Source organism: Triturus cristatus, chromosome 6 (assembly GCF_964204655.1).
Source record: "Triturus cristatus chromosome 6, aTriCri1.1, whole genome shotgun sequence".
Classification (NCBI taxonomy): domain Eukaryota; kingdom Metazoa; phylum Chordata; class Amphibia; order Caudata; family Salamandridae; genus Triturus; species Triturus cristatus.
The window spans coordinates 519,786,467-519,804,600 of record NC_140589.1 but is presented as its reverse complement, the minus strand read 5'-3'; the positions used below and the strand labels follow the sequence as shown (position 1 = coordinate 519,804,600).

At 46.5% G+C, this 18,134-nt stretch overlaps 1 protein-coding gene across 1 annotated transcript in view; it reads right to left on the bottom strand.

Moving 5' to 3' along the window:
• Positions 1-18,134, bottom strand: part of LOC146817360 (CD109 antigen-like) — a 1,044,213-nt gene that overhangs the window by 896,017 nt on the left and 130,062 nt on the right. Inside the window, exon 3 of the mRNA XM_085610952.1 lies at positions 9,043-9,071. Within this exon, the coding sequence (XP_085467078.1) occupies positions 9,043-9,071 (29 nt within the window). The remainder of the gene's footprint in view (positions 1-9,042; positions 9,072-18,134) is intronic.

The window sequence follows — 18,134 nt, the reverse complement described above, 5'->3', positions numbered from 1 at the left end:
GTCACCATTGTTAGGTCCTTTTTGAGCCAGAAACCCAGATTTTTAATAGATTCCTTCGGAGTGGGTGGGCTACCTAGGCATTTGGGCCAGCTGATTAAAGGCCCAGGGACTGCCTTATTCCAGAGGACCATTAGCTCCATTTTATACCCATTCAATTTTAAACAGCTGTTTGTCATCCAACCCATCACACTTTCCATACAGGGAGCTAAACTGTCGGAGTCTCCGTTGGTTCTGGGGTCTAAGGTAATCACCAACTGGGTGTCTTTAGCGTAGGATGTCATAAAAATATCAAACTCTTGGGCTATCCATAATAATGGCTCCATATAGACATTGAACAGTGTGGGACTCATCGAGGAAACCTGAGGCACCCCGCAGGTCAGAGGCACCTTACTGGAAAGGAGATTGTTTTCCATAACTTGGAAGATTCTACCTTCCAGAAACTAAGCCAGCCACTGAAGAGTGTTACCTTGGACACCGAAATGCCTATTTCGCAAAATGTGATGGTCCACCATGTTGAACGCTGCGCTCAAGTCCGGAAGTACTAGAGCTGCAGAACTTCCCTGGTCCAGAGACATTTTGATTTCCTCTACCACTGTTAATAATGCTGATTCCATGCTGTGCTGTGCACAAAATCCCCTCTGCGTGGGGTGGAGGCATTTGTTCGCTTCCAGAAACTCTGTCAGCGCTCTGTTTATGTGTTTTTCCACCATCTTCCAAACAAATGGCAACATTGAGATGGGGCGGTAGTTACTGAATTCTGCTGGGTCTAAGTTGGGCTTTTTGAGCAGAGGTCTGACTATGGAATTTCCATGCCCCTGGTACTACACCCGATTCAAGAGAGAGGTTCATGATCTTAACTAATGTTGGAAGGGGGGTGTCTGTGACTTTTTTGTGAATATGCGGCGGGGCAGGGTCTAGTGACGAGCCTGACCTCACCTTGTCCATCAATAGCTTCACCTCCTCTTTGTGGACTGGTGGGAAGCTAGTAGTGGTATGCGTGGGGGCGGTCTGTACCTGATCACCTTCCTGCCTTTGGGGTATTTCTCTCTCGGTCATGAGAGCGCTATAGATGTCCATAACTTTTGTGAGGAAGTAGGTGGCTAGGTCGTTGCATCTCTCCTCCGAGGCCTCCGTCGGAGGGGAGTCTTGTGGTGGGAAGGTTAAGGCCTTGTCTACTGTGAAGAGTTCCTTTGAGGAATTCTGTGACTGGCTAACTTTTTCCTCAAAGAATTTGGCCTGTGCTTCTTTAATACTATTGTTGTAAAGTCTAATGGCCACCTTGTACTTAGCTTTAAGATGTGGATCGTATGTTTCCCTCCAGTCCCGTTCAATTTTTTTTCAGTTTTTCTTTAAGGAACGTAGTTGGAGGTTAAGCCATGACCCGGATTTGGGTCTGGAGTTTTGATTTAAGAGAGATTTTGGGGGCTAATTTGTCCAATGATTGTGTAATCTGAGTTTCCCAGCTGGAATAACCTTCTTCAACTGTTTCCAGTGTCTCGGGGTTTAGTGTGGCCATGGCCGCTAGGACGTTCCCCCAGGCCTCTCTATTCAACTTGGCCCAGCTTCTTTTCTTAGTATCTACCAATAGGGGGGGGGTTTAACCTTCTCTTTTGCTCTGTTGCCTAAATTGAATGTATACGGTGGAATAAAGGAGACCAATACTGAGGTAAGACCTTCAAACTCAGGCTTTCCTTCCTCAGGAGGCAGATTAGCGATTTGTCTAAATGTTTGGTTATCTCTAACTTCAGATTCCTGAGTGATTCACTCGGTGCAAGTTATCCTATAGAGCTATATTAACAGCTGCTCCAATCTTATCTTCCCCTTTCTATTCTTTTTTTCCATCAGCAATCGCTCCAAATACAGGATGGGATCACTACTCTGTTAAACAAGCAGACCATAGAACAAACACATCTCGGTCACACAGGTTTTCTCAGGACCATCTTTTTAGTACAAAAGAAAAACAAAAGATTTCACCTAGTTTTAAACTTAAAGATTTTCAACAATTTTGTTGTCTATCATCACTTCAAAATGGAGACCATTCTCCATCTCAGAGATATCCTTCTCCAGGACTTCTTGGGCCCTTGGACGCCTAGACTCTATAAATTAGTCTGATTGGCGTGGAATAGCTGGTGTTTCGACAGGAATTCAGATCCCATTTCAGCGGATGTAACTGTTGGGGTCAATTTTTTAGCTTCTCTTGCTTCCCAAGTAAAAGCCCAATGCAAAATCAACACCTATAGGTCCACCATTTCGACTGAGCAAATCCGAGTTGATGGAAGGCCCATCAGAGAACACCTTTGGTTTGTTGACTGTTAAAGGGAGTACAGTAGGTAAATCCTCCTCTACCTAAATACAGGACTTTATGGGATGTCAATTTGGTATTAAATTTGTTTGTTGCATGGCAAGACAATATGTTTCTCTCGCTCTCAAACAGCTATCTGCAAAATTAACAATGTTGTTGTGTTTAATATCTCTGAAATCTGTTTCCTATGTTAAAGCTCTGGATGTTTCCTCTTTTCAATACACTCCCCTTGGTGTTACTTTTCGAATTTATAGGCGTACCAAGTCTAATTTGTCTACAGTTCATTCTCCCTTTTTCCCTTCTCAATATAAATTACGTGTTGGAAATTGCCTAATATTTTACATTTATCAAACTGCAAATGTGAGGTCTTCCTCTTCTACTCGGTTATTAATTTATTTTCAGAAACCCCCATAGGACTGTTTCTTCTCCCTCTTTAACCCATTGGGTCAAGTGGATTATGTCCTCGGCCGGTATGGATACTGACTCCTTTGGTGCTCATTCGGCGAGACGGGTTGTGGCCTCTGAGCCTTTTGAGCTGATGTAAGTTTGCACAACATGCTCCAATCTGCAGATTGGCCAATTTTGTTTTTTTTTTGATAATCAAATTTTATTAGCATTTTATATGAGAAATAGAACAAAAACCAGCGTATATCAGCATGAATATACAATAGCCATGTCCAACAAACAGCATAATCCGACTCTAGGAAATTACTGGATAGCTCCTTATGGCCATACACAGGGTAACATGTACTTTTACATTTGGGGGGCAACATGAACGTTAAGAAGGCAGCAAATTCAATCACTTGCCCCATATCTTCTGGAACTTCCTCGGACATCCCCCGGCCTCGAATAGGGGTTCTTCTTGGGTGACACACCAATCCACCCCTCGTCGCCATTTCCGCAGGTTAGGGGACCTGGTGCTTACCCACGCCGCCGCGAAGTCACGCTTAGCAACTGCGAGGGCTGTGCCCAAAAAGAGCTTGTCGGCTCTAGAGCCGTCCAAGCCATCAAAAACGCCAATGAGCAGGTGCATGGGGTCGTGGGGGACCTGCCATCCTAGGGTCTGTGTAAGCTCGGATTCTATAACGAGGCGAGGGCCGGGCAGGTCCACACCATGTGGAAGAAATCAGCAGGGGCTTGATCACAGTGCCCTGTGTAGACGCACCGGAGTGAGGTAGGCTGTGTGGAGGTAATAAAGTTGGATGAGGCGAAGCTTGGAGGAGGTCGTAAGGGTTTTGGGAGCCATAAGGGCGTCATGCCAGTCCGCCTCCTCCAGGGGGCCCAACCATCCCTCCCAGCGGGCTTGGAGTGGGTCCAGGTTGGTAGGGGTGTTGTTAACTAGAGATCGATATATCCTCGAGACCTCTCCCCGCCCCAGATTTCCCATCAGTACCTGCGCTTCTAGTGGGTGGAATTCGGGTATCGATGTACCGGGGGAGATATGTGGCGTAAGTGCGTGGCGGAGTTGGAGGTATCGATAGAATTGGGAGGTGTGGAGGGAGTGGCGCTTTTGTAGCTCAGCAAAGGTCCGAATGTGGTCACCCACCAAAATATCCCCAAGGAGAGAGATCCCAATGTGGTCCCAGGACCGGAAGCCCATGAGGGAGGACGTCTCTCGGAGCCATGTGCCCTGCCATAGGGGTGTGTGTAGAGTAAGTTTCCTATCCCAGCGGGTGTGCCGGAGGGCGGAGCACCAAGCCACCAAGACTGATCTAGTGATCGGGGGAGTGTGAGCAGTATAGGAGCGCCGTAGAGATAGACATGCAGCTGTGGGAAGTCTATGTACCTGAGCTCAATGCGATAAGCCGGGTCAGACCAGCCTCCTGTATACTAATCATGGACTACGAGGAGTCTGATTGCAAGGTAATAAAGGTGTAAGTTCGTCACACCCATACCGCCGTCAAAGGGTGGGATGTGGCAGTGAGCCAGGGCCATGCGCGATCTCCGGTGCCCCCATAGGAATCTAGTAAGGGCTCAGTCGAAGTCTCAAAACCAACTCCCCGGAAGGTGAAGGGTAATGTTTTGAAAAATATAAAGGAAGCGGGGGAGAATCATCATTTTAAAAAGGGAGCTACGGCCATGGGGATTAAGCGGCAGAGCCTGCCAGCGTTTAAGATCAGCTTTGGCTTTGGTGATCTGGGGGGTGATATTCAGAGCCCATTCCAACTCCGGTCGGAGGGCTATCCAAATCCCCAGATATTTAAATGACTGCCTCCTGATGGGAATGGTGGATTGCCACTCGAAGCAGGCTCTCGATATGTGGAGAGAGACAAGGGTGGATTTGGCAGGATTAAGTCGTAGTCCGTAAACGCTCTCAAAACTACGAAGTATCCCCCAGCTCCTACTTTAAGGAAATAGAAGGGCTCCAGAGGGACCTGCTTTGGGGTGGGAGACCACGCATAGCCTTAACAAAACTCACACTCAGCTGGTATGATGGTGGAATTGGGCTGCCAGACATACAAAAATACTATTGGGCGGCACATCTCACAGCTATAAATCACAGCACTTACGGTCGCCCCGACGATCCAGGATTCCGTATGGACCGTTGGATCCTGCCCGGAGGGACCTTCACCCGAGCGCTCTATTCCAAACCTAACAGGCATCCACTGACGGGCCCCACTAACCACACAGTAAAGCTATGGCATGTCGCGAACCAATCCCTGGGCTGGACTAACAGGCTAACTCTTGCTACCCCACTGTGGGATTCCCAGCGACTGGGAGACTTGGGTGCTTCCAAAGGATTCGACAAATGGGACCTGATCGGGCTCTCTACTATTGGGGACCTTTGGGAGGTGGGGCGGGTAAAACCTTTTAGCACTCTCCAAAAACAATACGCATTGGCGGCTTCTGAGCTTTTTAGATATTACCAGGTCCGCCATGCATTGCACTCTGTGTTGCCCCGAGGCGGCTCCCCACCGGCTAGCTCGCCATTGGAGGATAGGCTGCTGGATGGCTATCTCCCTGACAGGGCTATCTCTTTAACCTATAAAAAACTTATCAACAACATGAGCGACCCCTTGGTTCAGCTCCGGGAGAAATGGATGGGAGATGGCATTGAGCTAGATGACGAAAGCTGGCAGACTGCGGTCTCCTCCCCCAGGGAGGTCGCTATATCAGTGCGGCTCCGGTTGGTGCAGCTGAAAATCCTTCATAGAACATACATAACGGGCCCCCAACTGGTACACATGGGTGGTCAGACGGACGGGTCCTGCAAACGGGGGTGTACCCACCGGAGCACCTTCATGCATACTCTATGGCACTGCGGGCCAATCCAAGAATTCTGGCGTAAAACACATGTGGTTATGAGTGAGGCGCTGGGGGTGGAGATCCAGCACGAGGCGCCCAGATGCCTCCTAAATATATGGGAGCCCACAGACCTTTCTACCGGTGCCACACAATGGGTCACGCTAGGCTGTATGATAGCCAAAAGAAACATTGCGCAGTTCTGGGGGGCCTCACACACACCTACCATTATGAACTGGAAAAAAGACCTTGATTGGTGCATGCAGAGAGAGAAGTTTGTATACATGGCTCGAGGCTGTCCCCGTAAATGGTCTAAGATATGGTCCCCTTGGAACATATATCGTGGAAACATCTGTACCCCCCCCACATGCCCGACGATGATGTCTCCCTGTCCCCGTGATTTCCATAATGTATGATTACTGTATTACTATGTATATGGAACCTTGCGATACCCCCTGTATTGACTGTCGGATACTATGCCATGTTGTCGAGTTTGTTCAATAAAAAGATTTATAAAAAAAAACTACGAAGTATCTCTAAGCAGCGGGGGCCGGAATGCTCTGGATCGGCCATGAAAAGAAAGACATCGTCCGCATAAAGAGCGATTTTATCCACGTGATGGGTGTCCCAGGACCAGCCTTGGACCACCACATCAGAGCGGATAAGACAGGTCAGAGGCTCCATTGCCAATGCGAATAGCAAGGGTGAGAGAGGACACCCTTGACGCGTGCCTCTCCGGATCGGGAACACGTCAGAGAGGGCCCCGTTGATAAGGACCCTAGCCCGCGGATTAAAGTAAAGGACGCAAACCGCGCATAGGAACCGGGGACAGATTGGCCAAATTTTAATGTGTTAAAAACTTTTTATTGTAAACGTTATTGCACATGTATCTGATTCTGTTATTTCAATGCTTCGAACAAGCATAATATGAGCCTCCGGTCTTGTAATGAAATTGAGATTTTTCTAGCCGCGGTGTCAGAAAGGCTAGATTTTATTAAAGACACGGAGGCAAGCATTATCCCACCACTGGCTTTAACCCACCCTTTTTTTATCTGCAGTTCCAGAGCCCTCTACTGGTGCTTCCTCCTCCTCATGATTTAGCTGGACTCTCATCTACGACAAATTTGGGATCAGTTCCTCATGGATCTTTCATATCCTCACATGAGTCCTTTCCTCGATTGATGTTCTTATGCATGGCGAAGTTTTATTGACTAGTATTTTTTATTTTAATTCAGTGTTATTCTTTCTCTCCTTAACTCACTTGGACTAACTGACTTCAAGAAAAGAGGATTTGCTGTTCTCAGTCAGGATAATTATTAGGCTAACTCGATGTCCTATTGGTGTTTCTATTGTGAGGTCATCTTTGCAGTTTTTTGATCAGATGTTCTGGATAATGTAGTTGTTTTTGATTGGCTGCTATTAAGAAACAGCAAGAAAAGACTGCATAATACTCACCTCAGTGTCTTTAATAAAATCTAGCGTTTCTGACACCAGACCTAGGAAAATTTGTATTGAGTAGTGCATCTGCCCTGAGTAAACTTTGTTCTTCTCGGCCTCGCTACTCTGAGATTCAATTACTAAAAGGGGATTCTTGTTTCCAAGTTAGGGTACGCAGTACAGGGACCCCGAGATACCAAAAGCAAAATAATCCAGTCCCCCTTGCCTGACTCACCGCAGACCCCAGATTCCTCGTAAATTTTATTAGGACAATTGGGTTCCTTAAAATGACCCAATGTTACACCTCCTAAAAAGCCATTGGTTTGCTAAAAGAAAGCCCAGGAAATCGAGTCTCTGATGACATGGAGCCCTATGGCAACTTTAATTGCAAAATGTCAAACTACAACGCCCATAAAGCAATGTAAGACCAGAAAGAGTGGCAGGTCAATCAAAGCCTATAGGTTTTCTCTGTATCCCGTACTCTGCATGTGCAGAGGTATTTATGCCCTGTGTTGGTGCCCATGTTCTCACACTATGTGCGCGTTCTGGAAGCTCCAGGTGATCATCGGCCACCTTGCTCACTAAAGGTAATCTCAATTTCTTCCTATTGGAGTGCAACCGTGCAACGCATGCCCATTAGCGCAACACCATCACCTCAAATTAAAAGTTGGCACAAATATCTGTGCTCGTTGGGGGTAAAATACCAAAACATTTAATTAGTGGTAGATAGTACATCAATACTTTAGTTATTGGTGTTGCCAAACATGATGCATCACACACTGCATTTTCACTCTTGGACACAGGGAATCTGCTCCTCTTTCACTGCATTGTTTGCTCCAGATTAGGACCGCACCTTCGAGCTAAGGAACTACTCTTCTCCTCCTATTGTAGGCAAAATGGAATATTTTCTGTTCTGCTTATTCAAGAACCCTTTATATTGAAATGTGTTCCCCTATGTTTATGTATTTATCTATACTTATCCTGACTCATAACTCACTACAGTGTCAATATAAAAATGACAATTTCCATTTTAAATGAAGAATTACCAATAGGAAATTGTAAATTGCGACTAATAACAGTTTGTAGTTTGTGATTTCTTACTCGGAATGTACTAAAATGGATTCTGTGAAAGTGGTTGTAATTTGCGCACCGACTTTCACCGAATGCAGTGATATTTTGTGGACCTTCCTATGTACAAATATGTTGATTTACAAAATATTGAATCGTAGCTGGTCGCAATTCGAGCTACCACGTTAACATTAATCAGGTAGGTGATAAATTGCGAACCATTCAGTTGGCCACAATCATAGTGATGATGGCCTGCTGGGTCCAGCTAACCACCATATCTCTGATTGCTCTTAAGAAATGGAATACGGTTTCCTTAAAGGAAAATGGGATACATATTGAAAAAAAAGGAAAAGTTACACAAGCCTTTTCATAGGAGTAGAACCCCTTACTGTTTACAAATGGCTCACCGTTTTCTTTTAATTTGTAGTAAAATAATAATGTTTTGCAACCAGATTTTGGTAGCAAAACATTAACAAATACTATATGGAATCGTATTTGTAAGCGACAACCTTAATATACGCCTTACAAATATCCATCTCTAATGGTTTCCTAAACACATTTACCGATTTGGAAAACCTTTTTCAACTGGATAAATGGGTTTTATAAGTTTAAGAAAGAGTTTTACCATTCGCAAACCCTATGATTTACTGAGTCAGAGGGTTTGCAAACGCTAAAATCCTTTGTACATGAGGCTCTCTATTCTCTTTGATACATTTGTGGCCAGAACACCTCTGCTAATCCAAAACGACTGAAAGTGACATCAAAAAGGAGAAGTGACGCAGAAGTGATATGTGAATTACAATTATAAATCATGGGACCTGCAGATTTAAGAATTGTTCTGCATAGATAAAACATATGAGGGGTTATGTTACTCAATATGTATCAGTAAATAAAGTAAAGAGAAAAGAATTTCTGCTTTTGAAATAATTATTTTTGAACTGAAATTCGGAGGCTTAGTGACAAAGATTCTGCACCATATATTCAGTACTTACAGCTGGAAGGGTCATCATGCCAATGGAATCTATAAAAAAAAAGAAATAGTCACTGGGGATACAATAAGTACTAACAGTTTATCTTAAAAAGTTACAAGATTGTAAAATCTAAGCTTTTAATTGTAAATTTCTCTATCAAACCTAATTGTGGCTCCAGGGTAGAATTTACAAATGATTTCACGCAACACGGCGATGCACTGTGTGTACCGGAGGGAGCAGAACCGAACCATATCTGCTACTAAGTGGTGGAGTTCTGCTCTCTCCCTGTGCTGGTGCATTTTTGGAGGTCATCTGCCATGGCAGGCGCCCTTGCACTATAGTAGAAAGGTATCTGTTCTGCAGTCAGCATAGGTTTTGTGAAGGAAGGAGTTCTTCCCTGGACAAAAACTACTCTTTAAAACATTTTCTTCTTTGTAGGTGTGCAGTAGAATGCAGGACATAAGCAAAGAGAAACAAATGAGGAGAAATAAAATCATTTGTCCTCATTAAGGTTCCGCTTGCAAAGATTACTATAAATAAAGATACACAGAATAAGGTCAAATGGTGTACATTTGCATTGGATCCCAAAACATAGACATAAATTACTTTTCTTATTTTTATTCATGTCAGGACGATCAAACTAGACATATTAAAATAAGCTAGGGTGATGAAGAAACCATACAATAAATAAACTGGTCCAAACAACAGTGCCAGAAACACCAAGAAAATCTCACATCTGATCTATCAGGCATACCACATTCATACCGCAAACAATCAACACATCTTAAAAACAAAACAAAAAAATAAACACCTTTAGACAGACCATCCTCAATCTAACATGACAGATCTTCTTACATACAGTTATATTTTAAGATGGAATAGTCTCAGTATCCTACATTGATATCAGAAATAGACAAAAATTACTGACAGTGGAACTGTTGGATCACAGTGGGCGTGATAGAAAAGATAAAGTTCTGACTGCCAGTATAAATCCTAGCTGCATAGACAGGCTTATACAAGTTTTTTTTTGTTTCAGGTGGTCTCCTCTGTGTGGGCCGACGCGCAGTTCGGTATTTGACCTAACTAATAGGTCACTCCTTCTTTAGGGCGCTAAAAACATAGGGGGATCAGAGTGTCTTGGTGTCAGACAAAGATCAAAATCGAGCCAGGAATCTATGTCCGGAAATGGGCGTCCTATGAGAGTGACCAAAGTAAACAAACTGGCTGCCCAGCAGACATGGGTCCTAAGAGCGGTTCCTTGCATAAAGGTCTAGGCAGATGGCCAATAGGAACCGATGTTCAAACAAAGCGCACAGATGAATACCGGGGTTACAATGGGGGAAGGAACGGATTAAAGGATGTCTGCCAGCTCTCGCAGTCAATAGACTTCAATGGAAATGTTGTGATAACAACAATCGGCCGTGCCTAAGGTAATGGCACAGCTTCCGTCGCTCTCCGGCTCGGGGCTGGCGGTAGATCACAGTTGCAGCATTTTAATGGGACCCTGTTCCTCATACTTCCTTGTTAACTCTGAAGTATAAATCATTTTTATTAGTTTCATTAAATAGACCTTAGTGCAATATTGACAGGCATATAATACAGATCATAAATGATGTGCACTACATATACAGTAATCTGCTTTAAAAAGGTACACAGATAACTATGATAAATAGATTAAAATAAAGGTTAAAAGGAGAAATACCCATATAACTATAATTTACAAATTAAAAGTGATATCAATATATCTCACATGACATGGATCCACAAGCATTCAACCATATTCCAACTACTGTATATTTCATACATATCTTAAGTCTACTAAAATTAGTACAATAAAACTATATTATCAAACCCTCATCCACAGTTAACCCCCTAATAAAAAAAAACTGTCAGAAGTAAAGTGTCAAAATATTCCACATGCACAAGAATATCACAGAAGTGCCCATTATCACCCAGTTTAGGAGTATTAAACTAGATTTCCCTTCCCTTACCCACAAGGACTCAGAGGGTTATTAGATGAATCTGTGTCTGCTTCCGAGGCCAACAAACTATCCGCCAGGTGTTCCCACCCTTTAACCCTTTCAATTTTCCCTCGTCCTTTTTTAATCTCATGAAACAACACAGCACTCTCCAAACTTGTTCATTTAATCATTTCTTCATGTCATCTAGTTTTTTTGAGGACCATGTGCTGATTTCCAGTGCATAGTCAATTCTTGTTTTGCCAAAATCAAACCTAAGTAAGTAAATCTAGAAGTAGTTTTCTTATTTTTAGGTCGAGGGTATCCCCCTAGGAGGCAGACCAAGGGTGTACAAGGGATATCCTGCAAGGTTATTCCATTAATATATTCTATTACTTCCTCCCAGAACCCCGCTAATGAAGGGCAGGACCAGACCATGTGGAACATTTTTGCCCCCAACTCCCCACATCTAAGCCATTTTTCAGCAGCAGATGCATAGAATGTGTTAATCCTACCAGATGTAAAATAAGCTATATGCAGAATATAGAAATTAATTTGAACCTACCATTTCTAGAAACAGCTGGTATATGCCCTACAATCCTATCCCAGTCCAAATCATTAATTTGGAGCCCTAAGTCTCTCTCCCATTTTATTTTCAACTCAGCAAGAGGAAAAATAATATTTGCACTAATCACATGATAGAGATACGAGACCGCTCTTACACACCCTGTTGTTGTACAGGCTGTTGACATACCTGATGTGTGGCAGGTTCAGCATCTCCATTCCTCCAATAATTGCTTATTGTTGCAGCCAATGCCCTGTGTGCCAAAAATTGTCTTCTAGGTATATTAAGTTCTCAGGCAAGTCTTCAAACCTAAGCAATACTCCATCCCGATATAGGTCTCCAACACGGTTTACCCTAGAGGTAGTCCATCTTTCAATCCCTGCTAATGATCATACCTGGGCCACTATCTTCATCCATTTTAATGGTATATCAGGAAAATAGGGTACCTGGACTCATGTTTGCTGCAGGCAACGTCGCCAGCACTGCTATATCACTAGCAGCTCTTGAGCTCTTGAGAAATTGCAGGTAGTCTCCGCCGAGGAAGTAAGAAGACTTTAAATAAGTCCTGCAAATCTGGCAGTGAGCCAATAACCAGGGTTCATTTGACAGTAAACCCACCTATTTAACTAGTGCAGTTGAGCAGCCAGAGAATAAGATTCAAGATCAAGAGTAGCCAACTATCCCTCTGTTACAGGGTGCGGAAATTTTGTTAGTGCTACTCTTTGCCTACCTGTTCCCCAAAACGATCTCAGAAGTAGCGATTCCAATTCCCCAAATAATTGGTGAAGCAATCTTGGTAGCGCCACCATCTTAGCTACTGCTATTCTGCCAGCCACAGATAATGGTAAGCTTGTCCAAAAATTAATACTAGTTCTAAGTGTTCTAACAGCTCTTCCAATATTCTCATTTAATAAATCTTGCTGGCTATGATATATTTTTACACCTAAATATTTAATGCAGGTAGGGCTCCAATTGAGCCCGTGTAAATTCAGGGCTGCGCGACATCTCTGCAAAGTAGAAACAAGTGTGATTTTTGCCAATTGATATGTAGCCCAGATACTATACCAAAGTGGTTTAATAAGTGTATGCTACGAGGCAAATCCGTCCCAACATCTCGGAGAAACAGTAGCATATCATCAGCATATAATGCTGCAAAATGGGTTTGCCCACGGACCTCTATCCCATGATAAAAGTTGAGTGGGCACAGATCTGGGGTTCCTTGGATTAATCAGTTTAGCATGCTCACAAGGTTCTGTGTTGGTGGACATCTTCTCCAAGCCGAATGTAGTGCTAGAGTCTTTGCCAAGGTTAGATGCTTGTTGAGTAACTAATTGGTTTTAAAAGTGTGGTTAGCATAATCTTAAGGCCCTCCACGTCTTTCGTGAGTTCAATGATTTGCTGTACTAAGGAGGCGGAATCATCTGTGGGAATCGAGGGGAAAGATTTTCCTACCTGGGGCCCTGCGTGTATCAATTGTAACGGGGGCATCTGTACCTGTCCTGTACCTGTTTGGCAAGGGGAAGGAAATGATTATTGGTACGTGTATAGCCAATTTGCGAATGCCAGACCCATTGATTAGCTCGGAGTCTGGTGTGTCTTGTGAAGTATGAGTTTCTTTTGAATGGGTTTCTTTTGTGGGACCATTGAAATAACTCGCTATATTGGGGGCCTGTTAGACCTGTCAGCCCTTTGGGTGGTCCCTCCTCATCATTATTTATTTTGTCCCACTTTTGCCTCAAACCCTGTTTGAATTTTTCCTTTTTGGGAACCACCAGACTTTTTAGTGTTGCTGCAGATTCAGGGAGCCATTTTATCTACCCCTGGAACTTCTGTCTGAGGGCCTGGAGCACAAAATGGTGGCCACCTGTGACATCACCAGCACCCACTGGAACCTACTAGCACCTTCCAGAACATTCCAGAACCCTGTGACAGTTGGAGGCGGTTTAGAATGTTGGGAAGCTAAGACAGAGAGTTGGCAGTTGGAGCTGGCAGTTGGCACCTGACTGGTGAAGAGTGAGCAGCAGAAACCTGAAGGAGGAAGGAGTGAGGCAGCAGGGGTGGAAACTTGTGCCTGGAGTGGGGTCCATAAACCCACCCTTGATACTAGTCCCTACTGACTGAGCCCAGCCTGAAGCCCTGTGTGGGAAGAAGCAAGAAAAACCATCCTAAGGACCTGGACAGCAGGAACAGGCCTTAGAATCCAAGAACAGCAAGATCCTGACCTGGATACTGGTTTCCCTGGAGTCCGACGTCGAGAAGCCTGAGACCCTGAGCCCGAGGTGGAGAAGCGGCGCTGACTGGAAAAGCAGACGTCGTACCCGGAGCCGCCAGAGGTCGAGAGAGGGCGCCGACGGAGGTCGGAGAAGTACCAGAGGTCGAGGAGGAAGTCACCCGAGGTCGAGTGAGCGGCGTCGACGGGGGAGTGAAGTCCGCCCTCCGGAGTCGCCGGAGACCGAGGTGAAGCGTGCCGGAGGTCGGGAGTGGAGATCGCACTCCGGAGTCGCCGGAACCTGAGGAGAGGAGCACCGGAGGTCGGGAGTGAGGTCGCACTCCGGAGTCGCCGGAACCTGAGGAGAGGAGCATCGGAGGTCGGGAGTGGGGATCGCACTCCGGAGCCGCCGGAAGTCGACATCGAGCCAAGGCTGGCCGACGTCATCGAACCAAAGGTCGCCATCGGACTGGAGCCGCCCGAAGTCGACATCGAGCCAAGACTGCCCGACGCCATCGAATCGGAGGTCGAGATCGAGCCGAGGCCGCCGACATCGAACCGGAACCGCCTACCGGCGTCGTCAAGAACTGACATTGTGCCGAGGCCGCCGACATCGAACCGGAACCGCCTCACGGCGTCGACACGACTCCAGCAGCGTCGGAGCTTCAGAAAAAGGGCAGTAAGTGGAATAGAGGGCGCCAAAGGCCCTGTGGAATCCTAAGAGACTACTCTAGGGGTTAGAGAGGTGCTGGAACCAGCTGGACTGTGCCAGGGGTGAGCTGAGACTAATTCAGAGGGGTTGTGTAGAGTGAGAGAGCCAGGCCTCTAGTATTCCCCCCTTGATCTACCTCAGTTTAGGCCTCAGCCTTGTCCAAGCCAGGGAGTAGACACCCTCAAGCCATCCACATAACTACAAGCTGTGCCTGGGGCCAAATCAGCCCATAGAAATTTAAATGTGATCTGATTCTATGAGTGTCACTGTCAGCTTTTAATTATTTATTGAGGGCACTGTATTTATTGTATTTAACCTATTTATTGCTTCACTGTATTTATTGTTCCACAGTATTTATGGTCGCACAATATTTATTGGTTTACAGTATTTATTGCCTCAGAATATTTAATTGCCTGTATGTATTGCACTTATATTTATGCCTTCCTTATTTATGATCACCCCTATTTATTGAATCATTAAGACAGTATTTATTTGACCTGCACTATTTAAAAAGCCTTGTATATTGTGATTGTGTTAATATTTATCTAATCAGCAACTAAGAGAAAAAGAAGATAAAGAAAGATATTTTCATAATTTTTACGGTGTAGAGTCGTTTTTGGAACGGATGCACGCATTGGTTATTGTATGGGTATGACGTATGCTTAGCACGGTGCCTGATTCCTGACCACTCGAGCCAAGCTACCACTGTATGTCCTGGAAAGACCCCGTTACCACCAACCCTTTCCGGTGTGGGAGTGGGGTATTTCCAACATAATTGGTGTTCAGTGGTGGGATAGAGCTGTGCCTACGTATACTCAACAATAACTGTGGGTAGTCCATAGGCCTACACCGGGAGTTTTCTCAAAGCGGCCTTCCTAATTGTGGGTTTTTGTTTTTTTCCAAATTTACTCTGGTGGTGGGAGGAGGTATTATATAAGGTACCCCCCTGCATTGTTACTGCAAATAACTGTCCTCTGACCTGAGTGGGCAAGATGGAGTTTGTACTGGAGAATTTAGAAACGTACACTGTGGCCCAACTCAGGGAGTTTTGCCAGCGGGAGGGGGTGTATTGTCCCCCAGAAGCAAAGAAGGGTGCACTCCAAACCAGCTTAAGGGCTTGGGGGGAGGCACGCCGGGAAAGCAAGGCTGAGGAGGAGGACAGGGATAGAGAGCCCGACAGTGAGGGAGCTGGTTTGTACCAACCTGAGGTGGGGAACCTGTCAGCGGGGCCCAGGACACTTTCCAGGAAGGGCAGCAGTGCCTCTAGCGGTGGCTTGTCTGAAGTGGAGTTAACAGACCGGAGGGAGAAAAGGCAGCTCACATGGGACTTAGCAAGGCTGGAGAAAGAGAAAGAGGAACAGAGGATGGCTCATGAGATAAGGCTGAAAGAGATAGATCTTCAGATCCTGAGAATCGGGGCACACCCTGTACCTAACGGTGGCAGCGAAGAACGAGAGTACACCAGGGAACCCAAACCCTACCTGCCAAAGGACATAGTAGCTAGCTATGGAGTTGGCGACGATATTGCCAAGTGGCTAGCGGCCTATGAGGTCTCGTTAAGGGCCCATGGGGTTCCAGAGAAGTACTGGGGAGCGGGATTGTACAAGTACATGCCTCCAGCTGGTAGGGATGCTTTATTGGCCTTAGAGGAGGATGAGCAGACCCACTACCCCACCATGAAACTGGCGCTCATAAGAAAGTTTGGACTAACACCCGAAAAGTACAGACAGAAGTTCAGGGGTAGTCACAAACTGGGCACACAGAATTGGGTGGACTTCCTGGACTATGCAAAGAAGGCACTAGAGGGTTGGATTCAGGGCAGTGAAGTGAGGAACTACGAGGGGTTGTTTGACCTAGTACTGAAGGAACACCTGCTCGAGAAATGTTTCCCTGAACTGCGTCAACACCTGGTGGATAGCAAGCTGACCAGTCCCCGGAAGCTTGCTGAGGAGGCGGACATTTGGGCTAGTACCCGGGTGTCCACAAGGGGGACTGGAGGGGATACTCAAAAGGCCGGACAGGGCGCCCCCCAGAAGAAAGAGGGAGGGGAAAAGAAAAAGGAGTTCTCCAAAGGCCCCCAAAATAACTTCCAAGGGAAGGGAACAGGATTCACCCCTAGGGCTAACCCACCCAGAAACCCTAATCCTGGCCAGAGTCAGCAGCCAAGGGTTGTCCATTGCTACGAGTGCGGTGGCGTTGGACACTATAAAGGAGATCCGAAGTGCCTGAAACGACCACCCCCTCCCATTGGAGGAAAGACCCCCAGAGTAGCTAGTGTAGTGCTCGGGGAGGAGATGCCCTTAACTAAGGGAAGGGAGTGGGCGGGTGTCACTTTAGTGTCCCTGGGAGAACGGGAGATGGTTCCTAAGATCCAGGTGCCCGCAAATACTGTAAAGTATGGGCAGTGGGTCACCATCAACGGCCAAAGAGGGGAGGCTCTGAGAGACACAGGAGCCAGTATGACTATGGTGCGTAGCCAACTGGTGTCTCCAGAGCAGGTACTTCCCGATGTACTCCACCCAGCCGCGATGGCTGACGGCAGAACAGGCCACTATCCAGTGGCCGAGGTTCCCTTTGAATGGGGGGGGGGTTGCAGGTTCACTTCGAGTTGCCGTAAGCCCTGCCGTGCCAGTCGATTGTCTACTGGGGAATGACATGGAGCACAACGCTTGGAAGGAGGTGGAATACCGGACTCACACTGAGATGCTGGGTACACCTGACTGGGCCTGTGTGAGCACAAGGTCCGCGACTACCCGGAGAGGGAGTTCGTTTCGGCTGGAGCCTGGAACAAAGGCCCAGCCAGCTGCCAGTCAAGGGAAGAACCGAGGACAGGAGGAGCCTGCCTCGGCGTCCACACCCCGTAGGACGGATAGGCCACCGGAGGTGGTGGACCAGGAGTCTGCGGTGGGGGATGTTACCAAACTGGAGGACCTACCCATCCCGGCCGAGTGGCACGTGGAGGGAGGCCCGTCCAGGGAGGAATTCTGCCAGGGCCAGAGGGAGTGCCCTACCCTTGAGGGGCTGAGGCGACAGGCCGAAGCCCATGCAGCAGGGAACGTTGAAGGGAACTACAGTGTTTACTGGGAGGATGGCCTCCTCTACAGTGAACCCAAGGCACCCCTACACGGATCGTCACGAGCCTTGGTAGTCCCTCAACGTTATCGAGCCTTCCTTCTGGAGTTGGCTCACGAGATACCATTGGCAGGACACCTGGGGCAAGACAAGACCTTCGCCCGTCTTGTCCCACACTTTTATTGGCCTCAGATGAAAGTGTCGTCCGATACCTACTGCCGGACATGTGTGTCTTGCCAAGCCAGTGGGAAAACAGGGGTGAAGCTGAAAGCTCCCCTGGAACCACTTCCTGTCGTTAGCACCCCCTTTGAAAGGGTGGGCATCGACATTGTGGGTCCGTTAGATCCGCCAACGTCAGCTGGTCACAGGTTTATCCTGGTTCTGGTGGATCATGCCACACGGTACCCAGAGGCAATACCTCTGAGGACCATAACAGCACCTGTTGTGGCTAGGGCCCTAATGGGAATCTTTACCCGAGTGGGTTTTCCCAAGGAAGTTGTGTCCGACAGGGGGACCAACTTCATGTCAGCGTACATGCGGGCGATATGGAAGGAGTGTGGAGTGACCTACCGGTTCACAACTCCTTACCACCCCCAG